Below are 21,977 nucleotides of genomic sequence, written 5' to 3' on the forward strand. Positions count from 1 at the left end.
AGAGAGTGAAGGTGATGGAGTTGAAGAAATGGTGTCGTTCAATCCCCCCCCCCCCCTCATGCTTTAGATACATGCAGCTAATGACGTTACGGGAGACTCTAGCATGCACATACAGTGGGGCAAAAAAGTATTTAGTCAGCCACCAATTGTGCAAGTTCTCCCACTTAAAAAGACGAGAGAGGCCTGTAATTTTCATCATAGGTAAACCTCAGCTATGAGAGACAAAATGAAAAAAAAAATCCAGAAAATCACATTGTCTGATTTTTTAAGAATTTATTTGCAAATTATGGTGGAAAATAAGTATTTGGTCACCTACAAACCAGCAAGATTTCTGGCTGTCACAGACCTGTAACTTCTTCTTTAAGAGGCTCCTCTGTCCTCCACTCGTTTCATGTATTAATGGCACCTGTTTGAACTCCTTATCAGTATAAAAGACACCTGTCCACAACCTCAAACAGTCACACTCCAAACTCCACTATGGCCAAGACCAAAGAGCTGTCAAAGGACACCAGAAACACAATTGTAGACCTGCACCAGGCTGGGAAGTCTGAATCTGCAATAGGTAAGCAGCTTGGTGTGAAGAAATCAACTGTGGGAGCAATTATTAGGAAATGGAATACATACAAGACCACTGATAATCTACCTCGATCTGGGGCTCCACGCAAGATCTCACCCTGTGGGGTCAAAATGATCACAAGAACGGTGAACAAAAATCCCAGAACCACACGGGGGGACCTAGTGAATGACCTCCAGAGAGCTGGGACCAAAGTAACAAAGGCTACCATCACTAACACACTACGCCGCCAGGGACTCAAATCCTGCAGTGCCAGATGTGTCCCCCTGCTAAAGCCAGTGCATGTCCGGGCCCGTTTGAAGTTTGCTAGAGAGCATTTGGATGATCCAGAACAGGATTGGGAGAATGTCATATGGTCAGATGAAACCAAAATATAACTTTTTGGTAAAAACTCAACTCGTCGTGTTTGGAGGAGAAAGAATGCTGAGTTGCATCCAAAGAACACCATACCTACAGTGAAGGATGGGGGGGAAACATCATGCTTTGGGGCTGTTTTTCTGCCAAGGGACCAGGACGTCTGATCCGTGTGACGGAAAGAATGAATGGGGCCATGTATCATGAGATTTTGAGTGAAAACCTCCTTCCATCAGCAAGGGCACTGAAGATGAAACGTGGCTGGGTCTTTCAGCATGACAATGACCCCAAACACACCACCCGAGCAACGAAGGAGGGGCTTCGTAAGAAGCATTTCAAGGTCCTGGAGTGGCCTAGCCAGTCTCCAGATCTCAACCCCATAGAAAATCTTTGGAGGGAGTTGAAAGTCCGTGTTGCCCAGCGAAGGCCCAAAAACATCACTGCTCTAGAGGAGATCTGCATGGAGGAATGGGCCAAAATACCAGCAGCAGTGTGTGAAAACCTTGTAAAGACTTACAGAAAACGTTTGACCTCTGTCATTGCCAACAAAGGGCATGTAACAAAGTATTGAGATGACCTTTTGTTATTGACCAAATACTTATTTTCCACCATAATTTGCAAATAAATTCTTTAAAAATCAGACAATGTGATTTTCTAGATTTTTTTTTTTCATTTTGTCTCTCATAGCTGAGGTATACCTATGATGAAAATTACAGGCCTCTCTCATCTTTTTAAGTGGGAGAACTTGCACAATTGGTGGCTGACTAAATACTTTTTTGCCCCACTGTATACATTAACGTCCAAGAGAGTCATCACACACACACACACACACACACACAATTTTCAACGGCCAACGGACACACCAAGGCTCACACAGTCAAGCGCACACACACAAGCAGACGGACGAACCAACTCAAACACACACACAAATACACACACACACACACACAGACATATATACACGCACACTCAAATACAGTGGTCGACAGACATTAAACACACACACAACACACACACACACACACAGAAAAAAGGCACACATGTCTGTTCCCACACAAAGTGTTGTGTGAAGTGTGTATCTAGACTCCGGGGCAGGGGGGCTGATGGAGGTTCAGCAGACAGCAGTTGGGTCGCTGGCGGAACCATAGCCCGAGGGGCCCCAGGGCTCTGAGAGAAGGCCCCGGGAGTACAGACACTCCTCTGTGGCTTGGTGACCCCTCTCTCGCCCCTCTCTACTCAGAGATGAGGGGGGGAGAGAAAGGGCGAGAGAGAGACAAAAAGGGAGAGGGGGAGAGAGAGAGACAAAGAGAGAGAGAGAGACGAGACAGAAAGAGAGACAGAGACATACAGAGAGAGAGAGAGAGAGAGACATACACACAGAGAGACATACATACAGAGAGAGAGAGAGAGAGAGAGATACATACAGAGAGATAGAGAGAGAGAGAGAGATACATACAGAGAGATAGAGAGAGAGAGAGAGAGAGAGAGAGATACATACAGAGAGATAGAGAGAGAGAGAGAGAGAGAGAGAGAGAGAGAATGAGACATACATACAGAGAGATAGAGAGAGAGAGAGAGAGAGAAAGAGACATACATACAGAGAGAGAGAGAGAGAGAGAGAAACAAGAGACCCATACAAAAAGACATTTTGTTGTTGACAGCAGGTTACGAGACGTGCCATCCACAGACAGAGAACCTTCCATACGTTGTACTCATTATTTTCGACGAGAGCCCTCACCAAAGGTACCTAGCGACATGCTATCATGTAGCAACGAGCTATCATGTAGCGGCGTGCTATGATTTAGCAATGAGCGATCACTACCAACACTGCCACCAACCTCGCCATGAATCAAAGCCTCATGCTAGAGACAGAACAGAGCCTTACTCCAATCTACCTGCGCCTAAGTAAGTACATAAACAAATTATTAATAAAGCGCCATTCCAGGCAGGGGCTGCCAGGGGCTATAGAATGAAAACATAAAGAAATTAGGAATTAAATAGAAAGGGGAAAAAGGAAACGAACAATATAGGGATATTAAAAACGGCACGTGCGACAAGTGTGTTTTTAAAGACTTCTTAGAGCCAGCCGCTGTCTGTGTTTTCAATAACTTTAGGAAGACTAAGGTTTATTATTCCATCATTTTTTTTGTTATCTTTATTAGGTACATCGTATCATAAATTTCGGGATAGACGGACATGGCAAGAACAAGCTTCTCCGCCATTTTGTTGTCTAAGAGGGTTGTCTACTATGTGATTGGTTGCCTGAGAAAGAGCGGCACGGACAACACCAGCGGCTTTCTGAAATAATACCCTTCCATCCCTCATAACAATAATATCATATAATAATAATATTATACCGTGCTATGCCCGAGTTCTTGCTGTCTGAGGCACACATACACATATATTAGGGTTTGTGTTTGCATAATGTTATGGGCGCCTCAACATTTTATGAATAATCGATCTTCTTCTGCATCTCGGCCGTCCTCTCGCGCACAAACACACACACGAGGTGCCAGATGTTACTTGTGTCTTGGCATTCTCTAACTAACACACACACAAACATGCACGCGCACACTCACACACACACACACGCACGCAAACACACACAGAATACGGTACCTGCCACAGCGTGTACAACAGGCTCAGTGACAAATAGGTGTGGGGTGGCTGAGGTTTACCCCCCCCCCCCCCCCCCATGTCGGACCCCCCCCAGTCCAGGAGGACCTTTTAAAAAAGCTGGGTTGCCATGGTGACATGGCGGCCAGTGCCCTTGTAATGGCTTTATTGTGTGACAAAACTGTTTTGTTGCACGCACACACACACTGATAAAGAGACCTATGAGTACGATGACACAAACAAACACACAGACCTATGAGTACGATGACACAAACAAACACACAGATCTATGAGTACGATTACACAAACAAACACACAGATCTATGAGTACGATGACACAAACGCGCACACACACACACACATTACTATAGAGATCTATGAGTACGATGACACACAAACACACACACACACACACACACACACTTCCCAACCGCAACAATCCAATCTACAGGACACGCCTGTAAAACCTTTAGGTCCTTAACGTTCTCCGGGACCATAAAACCAGACGGGGCCCCATCCTTCCTTTCACAATAAAAGCGCATGTTCCATAACCACAGGTCAGCGTGGTCGGCCATGGACACATCTGTAAAGAGAGAAAAACATGGGGGCCGGCCGCATCCCTCATAAAGCTTACTGAATGCCTTCCTATTGGAACCCTTAGAAGCCTGATAGAATTACAAGGGGACCCGCAAACAGGGGGCCCGGGGCCGATGTTAACTAGCTTTAAATAAAGGTTACAGGGCCTGCTTCAGATGGCATGGCCCCGTGGGGGGGGGGGGGGGGGAGAGAGAGAGAGAGAGAGAGAGAGAGAGAGCGAGAGAGCGAGAGAGAGAGAGAGAGAGCGAGAGAGAGAGAGAGAGAGAGAGAGAGAGAGAGAACAGGCTCCACGAGAAGAAGGAAGTATCGCGCTCTCTCACACACACGGCTGCGCTTCTGTAATTTCCATTAGTGGTGTTGAGAAAGTAAGAGTCCTGTGTAGCGTCGTGTTAGAGAGGCTCTTAAAACAGGGGGCGTTGCCTGGCTTTAACTGCCCTTTTACTTTATCTCCTTCTGCTGACGGCGGTGGAGTGCTTTGAGAATAAAAATGGCGTGTTTCGCCTTTTTTTATCTCGTAAAAAAGACAAAAGGAAAACCGCTGAAAGAACACACGCATCAGTAAAACAACCTCTCTTCCTTATCCTCATCAATCGCTGTTATTTGTGGGGGGGGGGGGGCACGATGACCTCATCCGAGCGACCAACGAGGCACGGCCTCACGAGGAGCCCTGCATTCTGATTGGTCGACGAGCATCACGAGAGGCGGGGCCTGGCGTCGTCATAGCCAAACACGAGTCCCCTTCCTACTTCAACACATAAACCGATGGGCTGAAGCACTGGTAAACAACCGCACTCGTCCCGGTCAATAGTAAACAAACAAACATGGGCAAATAGTGGTTGGGGTGAGGACCGGGTAACCACCTCCAACCCCCCCATCCCCCCACCCCTCTCAAGTAAATGTAGCTCTCAGAGTAATCTACTGCGTCTAAATCCACTGGGGGGGGGGGTGAGAGGGTAGTGAGCCAGTAATTGTGTTGAGGTGAATTGCTGCTGGTGGTGCATTGGGGATTAGAGGACGGAGGAGGAGGTGGTGGTGGTGGAGGAGGTGGTGGTGCCTTTGGACGTATAGTGCTCCGGAGAGATGAATAGATGTAATAACTAGAGGGAGCTGAAGAAATGGCCATTCCATAATGAATGCTTACCGCGAGCGGGTTATTGTAGTTAGAGTGGGTCATGCAGGTGGCGGCTTGTGTCGTTTGAGAGGGTGTGTGTGTGTGTGTGTGTGTGTGTGTGTGTGTGTGTGTGTGTGTGTGCGCGCGCGTGTGTGCGTTGTGTGTGTGTGAAAGAATCACAGGTTAATAAGGGTGAGTGTGCATCTGGTTCTGCTTCTACTACACAACTTGACACACACAAAAACATACATACACAACTTGGACATGGGCTGGTATACACTTGAAACATATTTCTGTACAAGAAGAAACACACACACACACACAATAACTCAGGTGGACAGACAGGAAAGGGGGGACAGACAGGCACAAGGGCCTGGGGGAGGGCAAGCAAGAGAAAGGTAGAAACCAAACAAAGGGAGAGAGAGATGGACAATCAGAGAGAGAGAGAGAAAGAGAGACGTATTCAAATGTAACTCAGCAGAGAGAAGGCTTTAAAGGCTGATAAGGCTGAGAAGGAACAAGACAGAGGAGAGAAGGGGGAAGAAAGAGAGACCGGGGGAGAGAAGGAGGGATGGAGACGCAGACAGAGAGAGACAGTGAGAGCGCGACGTACGGGATCAGATACCAGAGCCCAAAGGGGAGAGAGAGGCGATATCTAACACAGAGGGAGAGACAGAGAGAGAGACAGAGAGAGAGAGAGAGAGAGAGAGAGAGCCAGAGACGAGACAGAGAGAGAGAGAGAGACAGAGAGAGAGAGAGAGAGAGAGACAGAGACAGAGAGAGAGCGCGCGAGCGAGAGAGAGAGAGAGAGAGAGAGAGAGAGAGACAGAGAGAGAGAGAGAGAGAGAGAGAGAGAGCCAGAGACAGAGACAGAGAGAGAGAGAGAGACAGAGAGAGAGAGAGAGAGAGACAGAGACAGAGACAGAGAGAGAGAGAGAGACACAGAGAGAGAGAGAGAGAGAGACAGAGACAGAGAGAGAGCGCGCGAGCGAGAGAGAGAGAGAGAGAGAGAGAGAGAGAGAGAGAGAGAGACAGAGAGAGCGCGCGAGCGATGCGAGCGAGAGAGAGAGAGAACCAGAAAGGGACCAAGAGAGGAACAGAGTAAAGCCAATAGAGAGGCCAGGTTGGGTTGGCAGCAGTGCGTCAACGGGCAGTGTGTGTGTGTGTGTATCTGCGTGTGCGTGTGTGTATCTGTAAGTGTGTGTGTGCATGTGTGTGTGTGTATCTGTGCGTCTGTGTGTGTGTACCTGTGCGTGTAAGTGTTTCTCTGCATGCGGGTGTAACGGTGAGTGTGCGTCTATACATTCGCATGCGTGTGCGTATGTGTATCTGTGCGTATGTGTATATATATGCGTGGACGGATGTGCGCGCGCGTGTGTGTGTGTGTGTGTGTGTGTGTGTGACGTGAGTGCCACCAGCGGGCCGCTGCGGCTGCAGGGTTTCAGGGAGATTAAAGTGGGGGGGGGGGCCATCCTCCTAATGAAAAGACGTCAGGGCCCATAAAGCAGAGAGGCCCCGGCAGCAGCCCGTTAGCCAGCGGGCCGCGCGGAAGCGCTGGCTCAGCACGGGATAATACATCAATACGGGGAAATAGGTATATAGGGACGCGGAGCAGGCCCTGTCAATACCAATTAGCCTGTATGCAGAGCTCTCTGTGTGTGTGTGTGTGTGTGTGTGTGTGTGTGCGCGCGCTCACCTTTCCCCGGTCCCACCAGAGATCCTACGTTACTCTCATCAGGCACTGAAAACCAAAACAACAACAAACAACAACAGAAATGAACAACAGTCATCATACAGGTAAACATTTACCCACACCCAGGGTGTTTGTTTGTGTGCGTGTGCTCTGGAAGTAATGAACACAAAAAGAATTCAACAAAAAGCACAAGATTTATTAAAATGATTATGAGATGAGGCATGAACGCACGAGAGGGAGAGAGAGAGAGAGAGAGGGAGAGAGAGGGAGAGAGAGCGAGTGTGCGAGGCAAAGGGAGAAAGAGAGATAGAGAGAGAGAGAGAGAGAGAGAGAGAGAGAGAGAGAGAGAGAGAGAGAGAGAGAGAGAGAGAGAGAGAGAGAGAGAGGGAGAGAGAGAGCAAGTGTGCGAGGCAGAGGGAGAGAGAGAGAGAAGTTGCCGCAGGGCTTCGCACCAAGGAATACAATAATAGGTTTTCATTACGCCGCCATTGCTCTTAAATAATCCTCTATTTTTTATGAGTTCAGATTCCCACCCCCAGCAGGGATAACACAGGATGGGGGAGGGAAAGGGAGGCGGGAGGGAGGCGGGAGGGAGGGAGGGAGGGAGGGAAAGAGGAAGGGGGAGAGAGAGAAGGGGCAGATAGTGTGAAGGAAGGGTTGAGGAAGGGAGGGAGGTATGTAGGGTAGGAGGGAGAGAGGGACATAAGGTATTAGAGGGAGGGAGGGAGAGAGGGACATAAGGTATTAGAGGGAGGGAGGGAGAGAGGGACATAAGGTATTAGAGGGAGGGAGGGAGAGAGGGACATAAGGTATTAGAGGGAGGGAGGGAGAGAGGGACATAAGGTATTGGAGGGAGGGAGGGAGAGAGGGACATAAGGTATTAGAGGGAGGGAGGGAGAGAGGGACATAAGGTATTAGAGGGAGGGAGGGAGAGAGGGAAGAGAGATAGGGGAAGGGAAGACGAGAGAGATGAAGGGAGAAATAAAATAAAAGGGACGGGGGGGAGTGAAGCTAAAGATGGAAATGAAGAATTAAGAGGCTATGAATTAATCTAATCGTCCCGATCACCCCTCCCCCAGCCCCGCCCGCAGTCCACTTAACCACAGCTTATACCCCTTCAGAGAGGGGGGGGGGGGGGGGGGCAAGACCACATCCTGCCCCCCCAACCGGGTGATTAAAGGGCTACCATTAGGTCCTCACTGGAACGATGGCGTCCATGGATCAGTGTGAGCATCTGGGCCACTCTTTCTGCTTTCTGGCGGGTTTATTTGCCCTAAGGGCGCCGTCTACCCCATTCAGTGTTTGGGTGGCGGACGCGTGTGGACAAAGCGTCCAGATGAATGCAGATAAGAGTGTGAACTGGTATTTAGCTTGAACCGGTATTTAGCTTGAACTGGTATTTAGCTTGAAGCTGACCCTTTAGAAGGGAGCTCATTGAAATGCATTGACGCCGGCTATCGCATGGTCCTCATAAATACAGGGAGGTGAACGCTGTGTGTGAAAGAGTGCGCCTTTGAGTGTGTGCGCATGTTTGTGTGTGCGCGTGCGTGTGCCTGCGTGTGTGTCTGCGATTGTGTGTGTGTGTGTGTGCGCGCGATTGTGTGTGGTCTTTTGTTTGTTGTGGTTTAGCAGGTCAACACGGGGCGCATTCCAACAATAATGGACACCTTTTCTGATGCTGAAGACATAAGGGTGTGTGTGTGTGTGCTTGTTTGCGTGTGCGTGAGTGTGTAAGGGCCATTTCAACATGAATCTGTTATATGAGGTGATTCTTCTGACGACTTTGAAGTGTTGAACGGCACGTCCCTCTTACCAGTTCTCTCTCTCTCACACACACACACACACACACACACAGTATAACCACACACTGTACACATACAAGCACACAATCACACACACACCTACTGTATAAACACACACTCTACAAAAAACACACACAAAAACACATAGTATGACCACACAATGTACACGCACAGCACTACGGCTAACTGCCTATCTTCCGCAGAGGGACTCGGGAAAGGAACAATTGGAAGTGGATGCTGATAAAAGATGGAGGGGGAGGGGGGGAGAGAGAGGGAGTCAAGAGGGGGAGAGAGAAGATGGAATGGAGGAGGAGAAAGAGACATGAAGGAGAGAAGAAAATGGGAAAAGAGCGAGAGAGAGAGAGCGAGAAGGTATTTCAAGGTCTCCGAGGACAGGGAGGGGATTGGGTAAACGTGTGTGTGTGTTTATGCCCAGGTGGGTTCAGTGTGTGTGAGCATGCGGATTGTGTGTGTGTGTGTGTGTGTGTGTGTGTGTGTGCGTGTGTGTGTGTGTGTGTCCAGGTGGCAGACAACCCCTGCAGGTAATGAAAGACCGTACTGGGGGAGGGGGGGGGGGGGGTTCAGGAAGAAAGCCAATTCGCTGACCTAATGAAGCAGAATGGGAGTGAGAGCAGGTGAGGGGCAACCACACACACACCAAATTATGCTTTTATATTCAAATGCAAGTTCACTCACACACACACACACACACACACACACACACACACACACACACACGCGCGCACCCCCACCCACACAAGGGACACAAACTAAAACACATATTTAAATGCAGCTACACACACATTCACAGACACAGGCACACACACACACACACACACACATGCACAAGCCAAGACTCACACAGGAAGGTATAGGCAGTAGCGAACCACACACACACACAGTGACGTGAAATCTATGGTAGAGAGAGGTGGGTGAGATAGATAGGGAAGGAGTGAGAGAGCGAGAGCAAGAGACAGATAGAATAGATTTAGACAGCATGGATTTCAGTCTGCTTTACGGAAAGTTTGGAAAGGAAAAGACAAGTGGGATGAAGGGCAAGAGCGAGGCCGAGTACGAGATCACAACACACTGAAATATCCCAAAGATAAGACTCCAGCTCAAACCAGTGGTGTGAGAGAGAGAGAGAGAGAGAGAGAGAGAGAGAGACAGAGAGAGACAGACTGAAAGAAAGAGCGAGAGCGAGAGAGAGCGAGAGGGAGACTGAAAGAAAGGTGGACAGCGATAAGGAGACATGTGTAAAGGGAGGAGGAGGCAACACAAACACACACAAGGATGGAGAGAAGGAGGTTAAGAGATGTGGACAGAGGGAGAGGAGGACGAAGACTAAGAGGGGAGGCGGGCCAACACTGGCACGAGGCTGCAGGTCCCGGGTCACAGGCTATTAATTCTTTCAGAATGTGTGTGTGAGTGTTCCTGTGTGTGTGTGTGTGTGCATGCGTGCGTGCGTCTGGCGTGCGTGCATGCGTGCGTGCGTGCGTGCGTGCGGGTGAATGCATGAGCGTTACGCGCACGTGCGGTTGTCTTTGCCTGTGTAAGTGAGCGCGTGCATGTGTGTGTGTGCATGTGCGTTAGCTTTAACATATATGTGTGTGCGTGCGTGCGAGTGTGTGCGTTTGCATGGTCCTGGGCGTGTTAGCTTAAACACGCCCGCGTGTGTGTGTGTGTGTCTTTGATTGTGTTGGTGCATGTGTGTGTGTGCATGAGCGTTAGCTGAAACGTGTGTGGACGCGCGCTTGTAAGTGTGTCCGTTTTGCGTGGGCATGTGCGCGTGTGCGTACGCGTGCTATGGGTATGTGTACGTTCATGTGTGCGTGTGTGTTTTGCACGTGTGTGCTTGCACATGTATGCGTGTGTTTGCACGTGTGTGTGTGTGTGTGTGTGTGTGTGTGTGTGCTCAGTACTGACCCAGGTCCATGCTCTTGGAGGCCCGACTGCGGGGGCTGAGGATGTCGGGGTCCCGGTCTGGTAGTCTGGAGGGCTCCTCCTCAAAGGAGCCCGTCTCGTCCTCACTGAGAACACACACACCAACAGATCCCTGGGTCAGCTCTGTTTATGAAGCTCTACCCTTCCTTCAGTCACTCAGACTTTAATCAGAGCAACTCACAGCGACTGTAGGGGATGGAGCGAAGTTATGAAACCAAACAGCACCCGAAAACATCCCCCCCCCCATCTCTCTCTGCCCCATCCCTCCCTACTCCCTCCCTCCCTCCCTCCTCCCTTTCTGTCTCTTCCCTCCCTCCCTCCCTCTCTCCTCCCTTTCGCTCCCTTCCTCCCTCGCTCCCTTCCTCCCTCCCCCCCGCCTCTCTCCTCCCTCCCTCCCTGCTTCCCCTTTCTCCCTACTCCCTCCCTCCCTTTCTGTTTCTTCCCTCCCTCCCTCCCTCTCTCCTCCATCACTCCCTTCCTCCCTCCCTCCCTCCTCTCTGCTCCCTCCCTCTCTTTGTTTTATCCAAGGGTTGCGCGAACCAATGAGGGCATCTCTTCCCTGATTGGTCGTAAATGAGGCGGGAGCTAGCTAATTTCTAAACCGTCGCGTACGGAGTCAGGCGCAGTCGCCTCAAAAACCGATATCCTCCCAGCGCGGTTAGTGACGTCTGACTCAGGTATTTCTAACCGATAACACTCAAATAAAAGCTCCTAATTCTCCCACACAGCATCTTTAAGGTGCAGGACGGTTGTGACGTTCAGGGCGCGGACACCTCGAAAAGGTACTGGGGTTTGATTCCCCCGGTGTCTGCCGGCTAACCCGTAGCTCTCCTTGAGCCAGAAGCCCCGCCCCTCTCCTGAGTGACACCTCTCAGTATTCACTGCGGGTCGCACCTGATGAAAGCGATCGCTAAACGATTAAATATTGGGAGGTAAACAGCAGCTGCTGCTTCAAGGACAATCTGAAACCGATCGCAAACAACACAAAAAGAACCTGCAGCGGCCTTTAGACGTCGCCGTTGGAGGACTAGCTCCGGGCGCAGTCCCGGACCAGAGTGTATCGGTCTGCGTTGCGCTGCGGGAGTGAGTCTACCTGCGTGAGTGAGGAGGTGAGCGAGCAAGTGATAGTGTGTGTTTGTTCATGTGTTTTCATGCGTATCCATGTTTGACTGTGTGTTTGTGTGTGTGTGCGTTCCTGTGTTGAGTGTGTGTGTGTGTGTGTGTACCTGTGCATGCGTGTTATTGCGCGAGTGAGTGAGTGTTCTTGTATTGAGTGTGTGTGTGTGTGTGTGTGTGTGTGTGTGTGTGTGTGTGTGTGTGTGTGTGTGTGTGTGTGTGTGTGTGTGTGTGTGTGTTTACCTGTGGGGCGGGGCAGGCAGCTGTCTTTTAATCTCTGCCACTGCGCCGGGGGAGGGGGGCGGAGGGAAGACTTGGGTTAACTCCGCCTCCTCATCATCATCAAAGTCATCGTCATAGCGACCGCCATTCTGCGGGTAATAACCAGCTGAAGAAAAAGAGAAAAATCAACAAATAATTAAGACTGGAATAAGAAGGATAATGAAAAAGAATATAAAAACTTTTGTTCGATCGATTTCAGTGAACACTTGTTGTACTGAATAAAAACTACATTTCCATAACAATGAACTCTAAAAAAGCATTTTTTAGAAGAGTCCCATGCATATTTATGTGATAATAATTATTTGATGTGGTTTTTTTTTCGGAATACTTATTCCTGGCTCTAATGTCAGAATTTTCATAATTAGCTCCGCTGCACTCTCCCTTACCTCTGGTAACCCGATCAGGGGCAAAGGACACTGCAGGGTAGGGAATTATTATAATGCAGGCGTTATACTGGGGAAATGACCTCAAAAGTCCTTCATGTATCGATCAATACCATCCCATGGCTTCAGCAACGTGGCCACATGAAATTATCCACACGCGCATATACATACGCACACACACACACACACACACACACACAATAACTCGGATCAAACACAAACACGAAATACCCCAGACTCCAAACGCATTACTTTGCAAATGCAAATCCATCTCCCCATACAAACAAAAACCAAAATAGCCAAAAAACTCATTAACGCATCGAAAAAAACACAACTCAGTCTTTCCCGCTACTGACACCCTTCCAACATTTCCATAAACCACAAGTCCCCCCCCCCCCCCCCGTGCGATATATTTAAAACGTGCATAATTTCAACCCCCCCCAACAGTAAAGTCTTTGTTTTCGGGGCGACTCTAACAAGGAAGCCACTAACTCATTGTTTGAGATTCTCACTTTATTCCGCAAAGACAAGCGACAAAATCTCAGGATAAAAAGATTTCTCCCTCATATAAGTGAGACAAGGGGGGGGGGGGGGTCTAGGAACGAGAAAGAGAGCGAGACGATGAAAATCGAGAAAAAGAGTCACCAAAAGAATGAATATAAAACGGTTATGTTTCCACCACCACCTCTCCCCCCACACCACATCTCTCCTTTCCATGTACGTTTTATTTATTTTGTTTTCCCTCGCTGTGAGTGTAGCACGATGTGCACCCGTATGCAAATCCCGCTCACTTAGGCGTCGTTTCATCAGCTAACTGTTCCAAGGTCAGTGCTTTCACTCAGAAAAAAAAAGAGAGAGTGAGAGAGTGAGAGAGCGAGCGAGAGAGCGTCGCGTCGGAGAGAGCGAGTGGGAAAAAAAAGACGGGATATCCGAGCTAATGACTGGCTTTTCTCTCGTCATAAATATGCAGCCGGCAAGAATGAAAGCGACAGACAATGAGAGCCGGGCGAAAAATAAAATAGCTTTTTATCCATTTCCCCCACGCTTTTATTTTGTTAAAAGTGATATGCTAATGTTCCGCTTTTATTGTGTCGTTTTTGTGTTAATGCAGAGCTGTTAAAAGGACGCGTTTAGAGGCGGGCCATGTCTCCCCGGTGACCTTTGTGTACAATCGACGCCGTGCAAAAGATGTCTGTGTGTCTGCAGTGGAATAGCTTGTGCACGTGCATGTGCACAACTACACACACACACACTAGTCATTAAGACATGTGCGTGGCCTTTAAGTCTTTATGTACCAACAGCAAGGCACCGAAAACACACACCGAAATACACCCATTCACACTGAACGGCCATTTTGTTTGTGCTCGTGTGTTTGCGTATGTGTCTTGGCGCGTGAGCGCGTGTGTACGTGTGCGCGTTCCCATAGTTACCATTCGCCGTTCTCCCGTACTCATACCCGTCGCTCAGGGGCGACGGCTGCCCGGCCCGGGGGTCCGACCCCGGGGGGCCCGAGTAGGGTGAGGACCCCCGCTGAGGCCCCTGGCAGTGGGGGGGTCCGGCGGGGCCCCTGGTTGGCAGGGAGACAGGCTCCTCAAACACCTGGAGGAGGAGGAGGAGGAGGAGGAGGAAGACGGTCAAGGCTCCCCTGATGAACTTTGACCCTGAGGCCCTGAGTCATCACTTTGGGGGAGAGGGTGTAAAGGTGAGACGTCATGCACCAGGTGTGGGTGTGTCTAGTCATTACGAGCCGTTTGAATAAATCCGCCTCTGCTGACATCCCACGTGGGCGTGGCCACCTAGGTGTGTGCTGGATCGATCAGTCTACCAGTGGACTGTGGCACTGTCTATCCTGTCCCCTGATCTATCCGTCATACATCTCACCCATCACACCCACATCTGGTGGTGTGATGGGTCACCTTTAGAGAGAACGTGAACCCAAAACCACTTTTTGGGGGTTCTATATGTGGTTGTGTGTCTTATATGATCCTCAACAAAGTGATCTGGCACTTCAAAATAGTACTTAGCATTGTGTGGCGTCCTAGCTGTTTTTGATGCATACAGGGAAAGGGTTAGGCTAGCAATCTTAAATGCTTAGTACTTGTTTCTATGAATATCTTTACTGCACCGACAGAGATATATTGTTTCTCATTCTTCTGACAAATTGTAAGTCGCTTTGGATGAAAGCGTCTGCTAAATGCCCTAAATGTAAAATGTAAAATGCAAATGATCGGGGCCATTTTAGTGTGTGTTGAGTGTTTGAGTTGAATGTGGAACAGTGGGTTCAACGGCATTATTGTACAAAACAGAAAAAAGTTAGAGTGAACATAAGCGCCGCATTGTGAGACACAAAGGTCATTCAAAGCAGATAACACAGCTCCATATAGAGTATAAAAATAAATCAAAAAGTACAAATTATAAAACACAATGTAGTTTGGCACTAGAATAAAAGTACATCCATATCTTTACTGTAGCAACAGCGATATTATGTTTCCCTTTCTTCTGACAAATATACTTACTGTAAGTCGCTTCGGATAAAAGCATCTGCTAAATGCCCTGAATGTAAATGTATATATCATACATCATTTGTATCAACCCTATATATGGAGCCCAGAATGGTGAACGCCATTGTTGCAAATGTCGTTTGTTTAATGTTGCTTCGTGGCCATGAAACAACATGAAACACACAACATTTTCAACAATGGTGTCCACCATTTGGAAAACTCAATGAGACTTTAAATAAAGTGTGAATGCATAGAATAATAATTTTATGAAAAAGATCATTCGTACAACCCGAACCAAAACACAGATACATCATCCTGTTCCAAGGGTCTGTCTTTAGTTATTCATTTATTACGCGCACGCACGCACACACACACACACACACACACACACACACACACACACACACACACACACCAGGCCTTCCTCTTGATGTGAGAGTTAAGCATGCGGTCACTCAGATAATCCTAAGCGTTGCAGACGGGCACGTTATCAGACAGCCATCCTCGGCTTCAAAGGACCCCTTCCCCTTCCCCAAACACTCCCCCCCCCCCCCAAGGGACGGGGGAGAGGGGGTGATGGAGGGAGAGGGACTGGCTTGCTGATGAGAGGCGGTGATGGTGCTTTGGGGGGGTTAGGGGTGGGGGGGGATGAAAGCGCCACACACATACACACATATATATAGTTATTCACCCACATTCATATCCCCCAAAGATGATCTCCATACGAAGCCGGCCGACAACAACATCTATATGAACACGCACACACGCAAATACATAACGAGGCGATTCGTATGATAATGACAGAGTGGAGCGCTTGTAGTAATCATATCAAACACCGGTAGAGGTGGTGTGTGTGTGTGTGTGTGTGTGTGTCCCTGGGGTGTCATTAGCACCTGGCGTGTCACTCCTTACACACGCCGCCATCATGCTACGGGAGATAACACACGAGTGAGGAAGGCGGCCGGCCTGACGTGTGTGTGCGCGTTCGTGTGTGCGGTCTCACATGTGTACGTCAGTGTGTGTGTACGTGTGTTTGAGGTATGAGCGATTTGCATTTTCCTCTGACAGCTTCTTTTGCACTTGTCAATGTCATGATGACAGCGTTCCCACACCCGCCACCCTCACACACACACACACTTTATCGCCACCCCCCCTCACACACACTTCTATCACTTCCTCCAATCCAACATTGCCCCTTAAATTTCTGTCTGTCTGTCTGTCTGTCTGTCTCCCTCCTTGTCGGCCTGTCTGTCTCTTCGTCGGCCTGTGTGTCTCTTCGTCGGCCTGTGTGTCTCTTCGTCGGCGGCCTGTCTGTCTCTTCGTCGGCCTGTCTGTCTCTTTGTCGGCCTGTCTGTCTCTTCGTCGGCCTGTCTGTCTCCTTGTCGGCCTGTGTGTCTCTTCGTCGGCCTGTGTGTCTCTTCGTCGGCCTGTGTGTCTCTTCGTCGGCCTGTGTGTCTCTTCGTCGGCCTGTGTGTCTCTTCGTCGGCCTGTGTGTCTCTTCGTCGGCCTGTCTGTCTCTTCGTTGGCCTGTCTTATCTCTTCATCGGCCTGTCTGTCTTTCTCTTCGTCGGCCTGTCTGTCTATCTCTTCGTCGGCCTGTCTGTCTATCTCTTCGTCGGCCTGTCTGTCTGTCTCTTCGTCGGCCTGTCTGTCTGTCTCTTCGTCGGCCTGTCTGTCTATCTCTTCGTCGGCCTGTCTGTCTATCTCTTCGTCGGCCTGTCTGTCTATATCTTCGTCGGCCTGTCTGTCTATATCTTCGTCGGCCTGTCTGTCTGTCTCTTCGTCGGCCTGTCTGTCTATCTCTTCGTCGGCCTGTCTGTCTATCTCTTCGTCGGCCTGTCTGTCTATCTCTTCGTCGGCCTGTCTGTCTATCTCTTCGTCGGCCTGTCTGTCTATCTCTTCGTCGGCCTGTCTGTCTATCTCTTCGTCGGCCTGTCTGTCTATCTCTTTGTCGGCCTGTCTGTCTGTCTCTTTGTCGGCCTGTCTGCTTGCTCATCTCTCTGTCAATCCGTCCGCTCCCCCTTTCAAATCCTTCTGCTACCCCTCCTTCATCTCCTCAGCGACATCAACCAACTGCCGACCGCCTTACTTGGCAATTTATTTTATTTTCCTCCGGCCCGTTGGCAAGCCGCGGTTAAAAGTTTCCCCGAGTGTTCAAGGTTGCGACGCTACTTGGCCGACGCGGCCGGGCGATTAACCGCGCTGGCGCTTTCCCCTCCTCGTCTAATTGCGATCGCTTCTTATAGATCTCCGCGTATCGCTTGTTCTGATCCCAATACGGCTCCCATCCAAACCTCATAAATATAAATAAATATATATGGACGGAAATAAAATGAATATCCTCAAACAAGTGTAGCGTTTATCACGCTCTTTCCGTCGGCGCTGTAGGATGTTTGATTATGCAAACTAATGACTGCGTTTAGAGACTGAACTCGAGGGAGGGGGAGGAAGTAAACGGGGGAGGAGGGGAGGGTGGGAGGAGGGGGGTTGGGGGAGTAGGGGTGTCATTAGATCTGAATAACAAAAATGAAAGACAGAGATTGTAGTCCGTTGAGTTGAACGCAAAGGGGCCCGTTGAGACCGGACTGGATGGATTATCCATCGCCTTTGATCAGACTGGGCTCTGCGCGCACACACACAGACAGACGCGCACGCGCACACACACACACACACACACACACACAAAGAGGCATGAAAGAGATGGAGATGCTTCGATAGGAAGCTCAGCGACATTCATTGTGAAGACGCACATGCAGGCACCCACACACACACACACACACACACACAAACACCAATACACACAAACAAACACACACACCTTGAATTGCCACCTTTGAGTGTGATGAGCCAAACCAAGGAACGTCCATTTGTTCTGTCTAAGAAGACAAGGATTTTGCTTTTGTCTAATATTCCTGGCATTTATCCTACTTCCTTGTCAAAGGATTTGTTTTAATAGATTTAATTTGGAGCTTTTCCAGGCATTCATTTTAACTGAAGACAAGATTTTAAGCACTCAGGTTAATAGTTAAAAAGTTAACTTAAAAGTTAATTAATTTGAAATCATATTGTGAATGAAACTTTCTGTTCCAATAATACAAATCATAGATGTTTTAAGTGTTTACGTGACACTTAAAGACATTTGTGAACATCAATGAACATTGAAGTCGAAATGGGCCTAATGTTTGTATAATTAGCAGCAAATGCTAGCAAAACGCTAGCAGAGGCTTTTGCTTCCTAACTCCCAATAAGGTAGGTGGAAAAGCAGCCGTTTGTAGTGCAGACAAAACCGATCAGGAAGCAGGCGGTGAAAGGAGTTAAAGATTAGAAGAAGACACATTCTGTAACATGGAGGGATAACCAAAGATTCCAGATGCAATTTATTTAAGCAGAAAGTGTGAGAAGGCAGATATTTTGAAAAGCAACCCAATCGGTATTCAGAGAAGAAGGCAGAAGAGACAAGCATGCAAGGGGGCAGTCCAGTCTTTTTTTTATTTAAACAGCCAGGTCAGACAGAGAAAGGAAGTTGCTAATTGTAAAAATGTCAAATCATAAAACCAAACCAAACAAGCAGGAAAAGTGAAGAAAAACATAATAAAAAAAAAAGTTATCAGTTCAAGGGAAAACGACAGTTTGAAAGGGTGTTTACAGTATGCAAGCAAGCCAGTGAAGAACACACAGATTATTAAAAGTTCTTCTATTAATGAGTGCAAAAGTACTCATGAATTTAAACAGGGAAATTAATTGGGAAAAGAGAAAAGTTTGTGTATTCATCAAAGAATATCAGACCTGGCTGATAATCCTGATTATATACATATGAACCCACTGAATCTACTTTTGCGCCCCCCCCCCCCCCCACACACACACACACACACACACATCAGAGTCCACTGGAGACTCTGAGGTAATGGTGTTTAGTCAGTGCCTGGTTGTGCGTGTAGTTATGTGCGTGGTTGTACTCGTGTTTGTGGCTGTATGTGTGCTCATAATCTGCTGTGTCCCCATAATCCGGCATGTCCCCAAACCTCTGCATGTCCTCACAACGCTGTGAGTCCCGGTATCTGTACAAGTCCTCATATTCTGGTTTTGCTCGAGATCGGTGTGTGTCTCCATAAACCGGCCTGTCCTGATATCTGTGTAACTCCTCATAATCTGGGCTTCCCCTGTTTATGCGTGTGTCCCCATAACCCTGTCTGTCCTTATAAACCTGTGTGTCCCCATACACCGGCCTGTCTTGATATCTGTGAGAGTCCTCATAATCTAGGGTGCCCCTATATATTTGTTTGTCCTCATAAGCCTGTGTGTCCCCATTAACCCGTCTGTCCTTATAAACCTGTGTGTCTTCATAAGTCTTTGTGTTCTCATGAACCCTTGTAACCCATCTGTCCTCATAACTCTTTGTGTTCCCATGACCCTGCATTTCCCCATAACCCTGTCTGTCCTTATGAACCTGTGTGTCCCCATTAACCCGTCTGTCCTCATAAGTCTGTGTGTCCCCATTAACTTGTCTGTCCCCATTAACCCGTCTGTCCAAATAGGCCTGTGTGTCCCCTTTAACCCGTCCGTCCTCATAAGCCTGTGTGTCCCCATTAACCCGTCTGTCCTTATAAACCTGTGTGTCTTCATAACTCTTTGTGTTCCCATGACCCTGCGTTTCCCCATTACCCTGTCTGTCCTTATAAACCTGTGTGTCCCCAATAACCCACCTGTCCTCATAAGTCTGTGTGTCCCCATTAACCTGTCTGTCCCTATTAACCCGTCTGTCCAAATAGGCCTGTGTGTCCCCATTTAATCGTCTGTCCACATAAGCCTGTCTGTCCTCATAAACCTGTGTGTCCCCATTAACCCATCTGTCCCCATAACCCCGTGTGTCCCCATAAACCCGCGCGTCCTCGCATCTGCCGGTGTTTCGGTTGCCATGACAACGTGCAGGCACGCGGCGTGGCGGGGGGGGCGGGTCCCCGTACATCTGGTCCGCCATGGCCCGGATGTTGTCGGCGTAACTCTGACCGGGAGCGATCGGGTCCCGCCTGCGATCGCCACTATGGGCGCGCCCGTCGCCGGGGGCTTGGCCACCACGCAGGGCCGAACGGCGGCCCTCATTATTTGGGGTGTGCGGCCGCGTGTGGGGGCGTGTCGCGTCCCGGTTCAGGTTCCCGGCGGCAGCGGGCCGGCGCAGGCTGCCCCAAGTATGGCTGTGCGCCAGGGGGCCGCCGTCATCATGACGATGCAGCTGCGCGGTACCAGAGACCGAGCCGGTGCTGGTACCGACGGCGGTTTGGCCCTGGCCGAGGCCATAGGTGTACCTGGTGTGCGTTTCGCCGGCAGCCCCCCGCCGCTGGTTGCCGTGGGGAACGGGGTCGGAGGCCCGCCTCCTCAGCAGGGGGAGGAGGGAGGAAGAGCGGCGGGGAGGGGGCTGCTCGGTTTGCTGTTGTGGCAGCTGTTGTTGTTGTTGTTGTTGTTGTTGTGGTGGCCGTACGCTGCGGAGGAGGTCACCTGGATGTACCTGATTGTCTGTGTGGGAGATAGCGTCCTGGTAGCCATTAGCGGCGGCGGCGTTGGCACTTCCTCCTGATTGGCTGGTGGTCGTCTGAAGGACAACATGTAAACAGAGTCTTACATTAAAGGGAAGAGTGCATTTTGTGTAAACAAACACACAAAATGGCCGACATCGCTTTTCATTAAACCCGGGGAACTTTGGCGGTCGGTTTTTCCACACAGATCTATTCCCTCAAAAAAAAAACACTTGCACCTACATTTACTTTGCACTTTAATCCATTTTTATGTAAATCGTAGCTACTCCAAAAATCACAGACGCTTTTCCCAAAGAGAGGGTCAAGGGCCTCTACCATATTCTGGAGTGCCTTCCAATCGACTCCTACGTCAGTCACCCGTGGACATCTGTCACTAGGTGTATGCTTTTCACACCCTGAAGGCTCGCACACACTGAAGCCTTCTTCAGCACGCGCAGAACTCGCCGTGTTACTACAAAACGGTTGGCTTTTTCTGACATTCGAATGTTGATTCCTCCCAGCAGATGGAATGGCATGTTTGTTGATTGCCCCATCAAAGAGCTCCAGAAGACGTCTGCGAGGACACAGCATTAAATGACAACCAGTAGAGCTACGCAAGTAGCGTTTCCCTGCATCCTCAGAAATGGTTAATATTTTGATTATTCCGATCCACTTTGTGAATGTCCCTGAGCAAGGCACCTGGTGGTAAATGCCTTGCGTGGTTGACCCTGACTTCGGTACGAGTACTTCCCTACTGCTACTTCAGCTACACGACCGTATTGCTAACCGTTAGCCACCGTAGAGCTAAGCACTAACTATCACACTTACGTAGCGCTAACCGCTACACTATGGTAACGATGAACACTAGGCATCATCTGAGCTCCGAACCATTTGCTAAGATAGCACTAAACCCTTGACTCCCGTACCGCTAGTCGGCATCTACCATACCGCTAAGCAATATGACTTCCATACCGCTAACTGCTAGCCACCACAGCGCTAACTGCTAGCTGCCACAGCGCTAGCCGCTAGCTACCACAGCGCTAGCCGCTAGCTACCTGTGTTGGGCCACTAGCTTCCATGACCGCTAGCCACCATACCGCTAACCACCAACTTCCACAGCGCTAGCCGCAAGCTACCATACCTCTAACCGCTAGTGCTACAGCGCTAACCACAAGCAACTAAAGTGCTAGCCGCCAGCTACCTGTGCGGTGGGCCTGAGCAGCACCAGCTGGATGGTTCCCCGGGCGTTGCCCTCCGACGACATGGAGCGGCGCAGGGTTTCCATTGCGGCGTTGTTGGATCGGCCCTGCAGCGCCTCGCCGTTGACCGCCAGCAGCTGGTCGTTGACGCGCAGACGCCCGTCCTGATGGGGGAGAGGGGGGAGAGAGAGGGGGAGAGAGGGGGAGATGTGGTTAGAGGAGCGAAGGGAGAGAGAGATTTGCACCGTTTTGTGTTACAAATGTTAGTATGCTCCTCATAATGGCTGACTTTTAA

At 49.4% G+C, this 21,977-nt stretch overlaps 2 protein-coding genes across 2 annotated transcripts in view; one reads left to right on the forward strand and one right to left on the reverse strand.

Moving 5' to 3' along the window:
- Positions 1-21,977, forward strand: part of LOC307074691 (muscleblind-like protein 2a) — a gene marked incomplete at its 5' end in the record, with an annotated part of 239,675 nt that overhangs the window by 61,871 nt on the left and 155,827 nt on the right.
- LOC307075085 (partitioning defective 3 homolog B-like) overlaps positions 4,202-21,977 on the reverse strand; it is a gene marked incomplete at both ends in the record, with an annotated part of 33,295 nt that continues 15,519 nt past the window's right edge. The window contains 7 exons of the mRNA XM_079735591.1: positions 4,202-4,209; positions 6,949-6,993; positions 10,674-10,777; positions 12,051-12,195; positions 13,903-14,071; positions 20,477-20,560; positions 21,685-21,846. Of these exons, the coding sequence (XP_079591717.1) occupies positions 4,202-4,209; positions 6,949-6,993; positions 10,674-10,777; positions 12,051-12,195; positions 13,903-14,071; positions 20,477-20,560; positions 21,685-21,846 (717 nt within the window). The remainder of the gene's footprint in view (positions 4,210-6,948; positions 6,994-10,673; positions 10,778-12,050; positions 12,196-13,902; positions 14,072-20,476; positions 20,561-21,684; positions 21,847-21,977) is intronic.

Source organism: Pollachius pollachius, assembly GCF_949987615.1.
Source record: "Pollachius pollachius genome assembly, chromosome: 4".
In the NCBI taxonomy this organism is placed as follows: domain Eukaryota; kingdom Metazoa; phylum Chordata; class Actinopteri; order Gadiformes; family Gadidae; genus Pollachius; species Pollachius pollachius.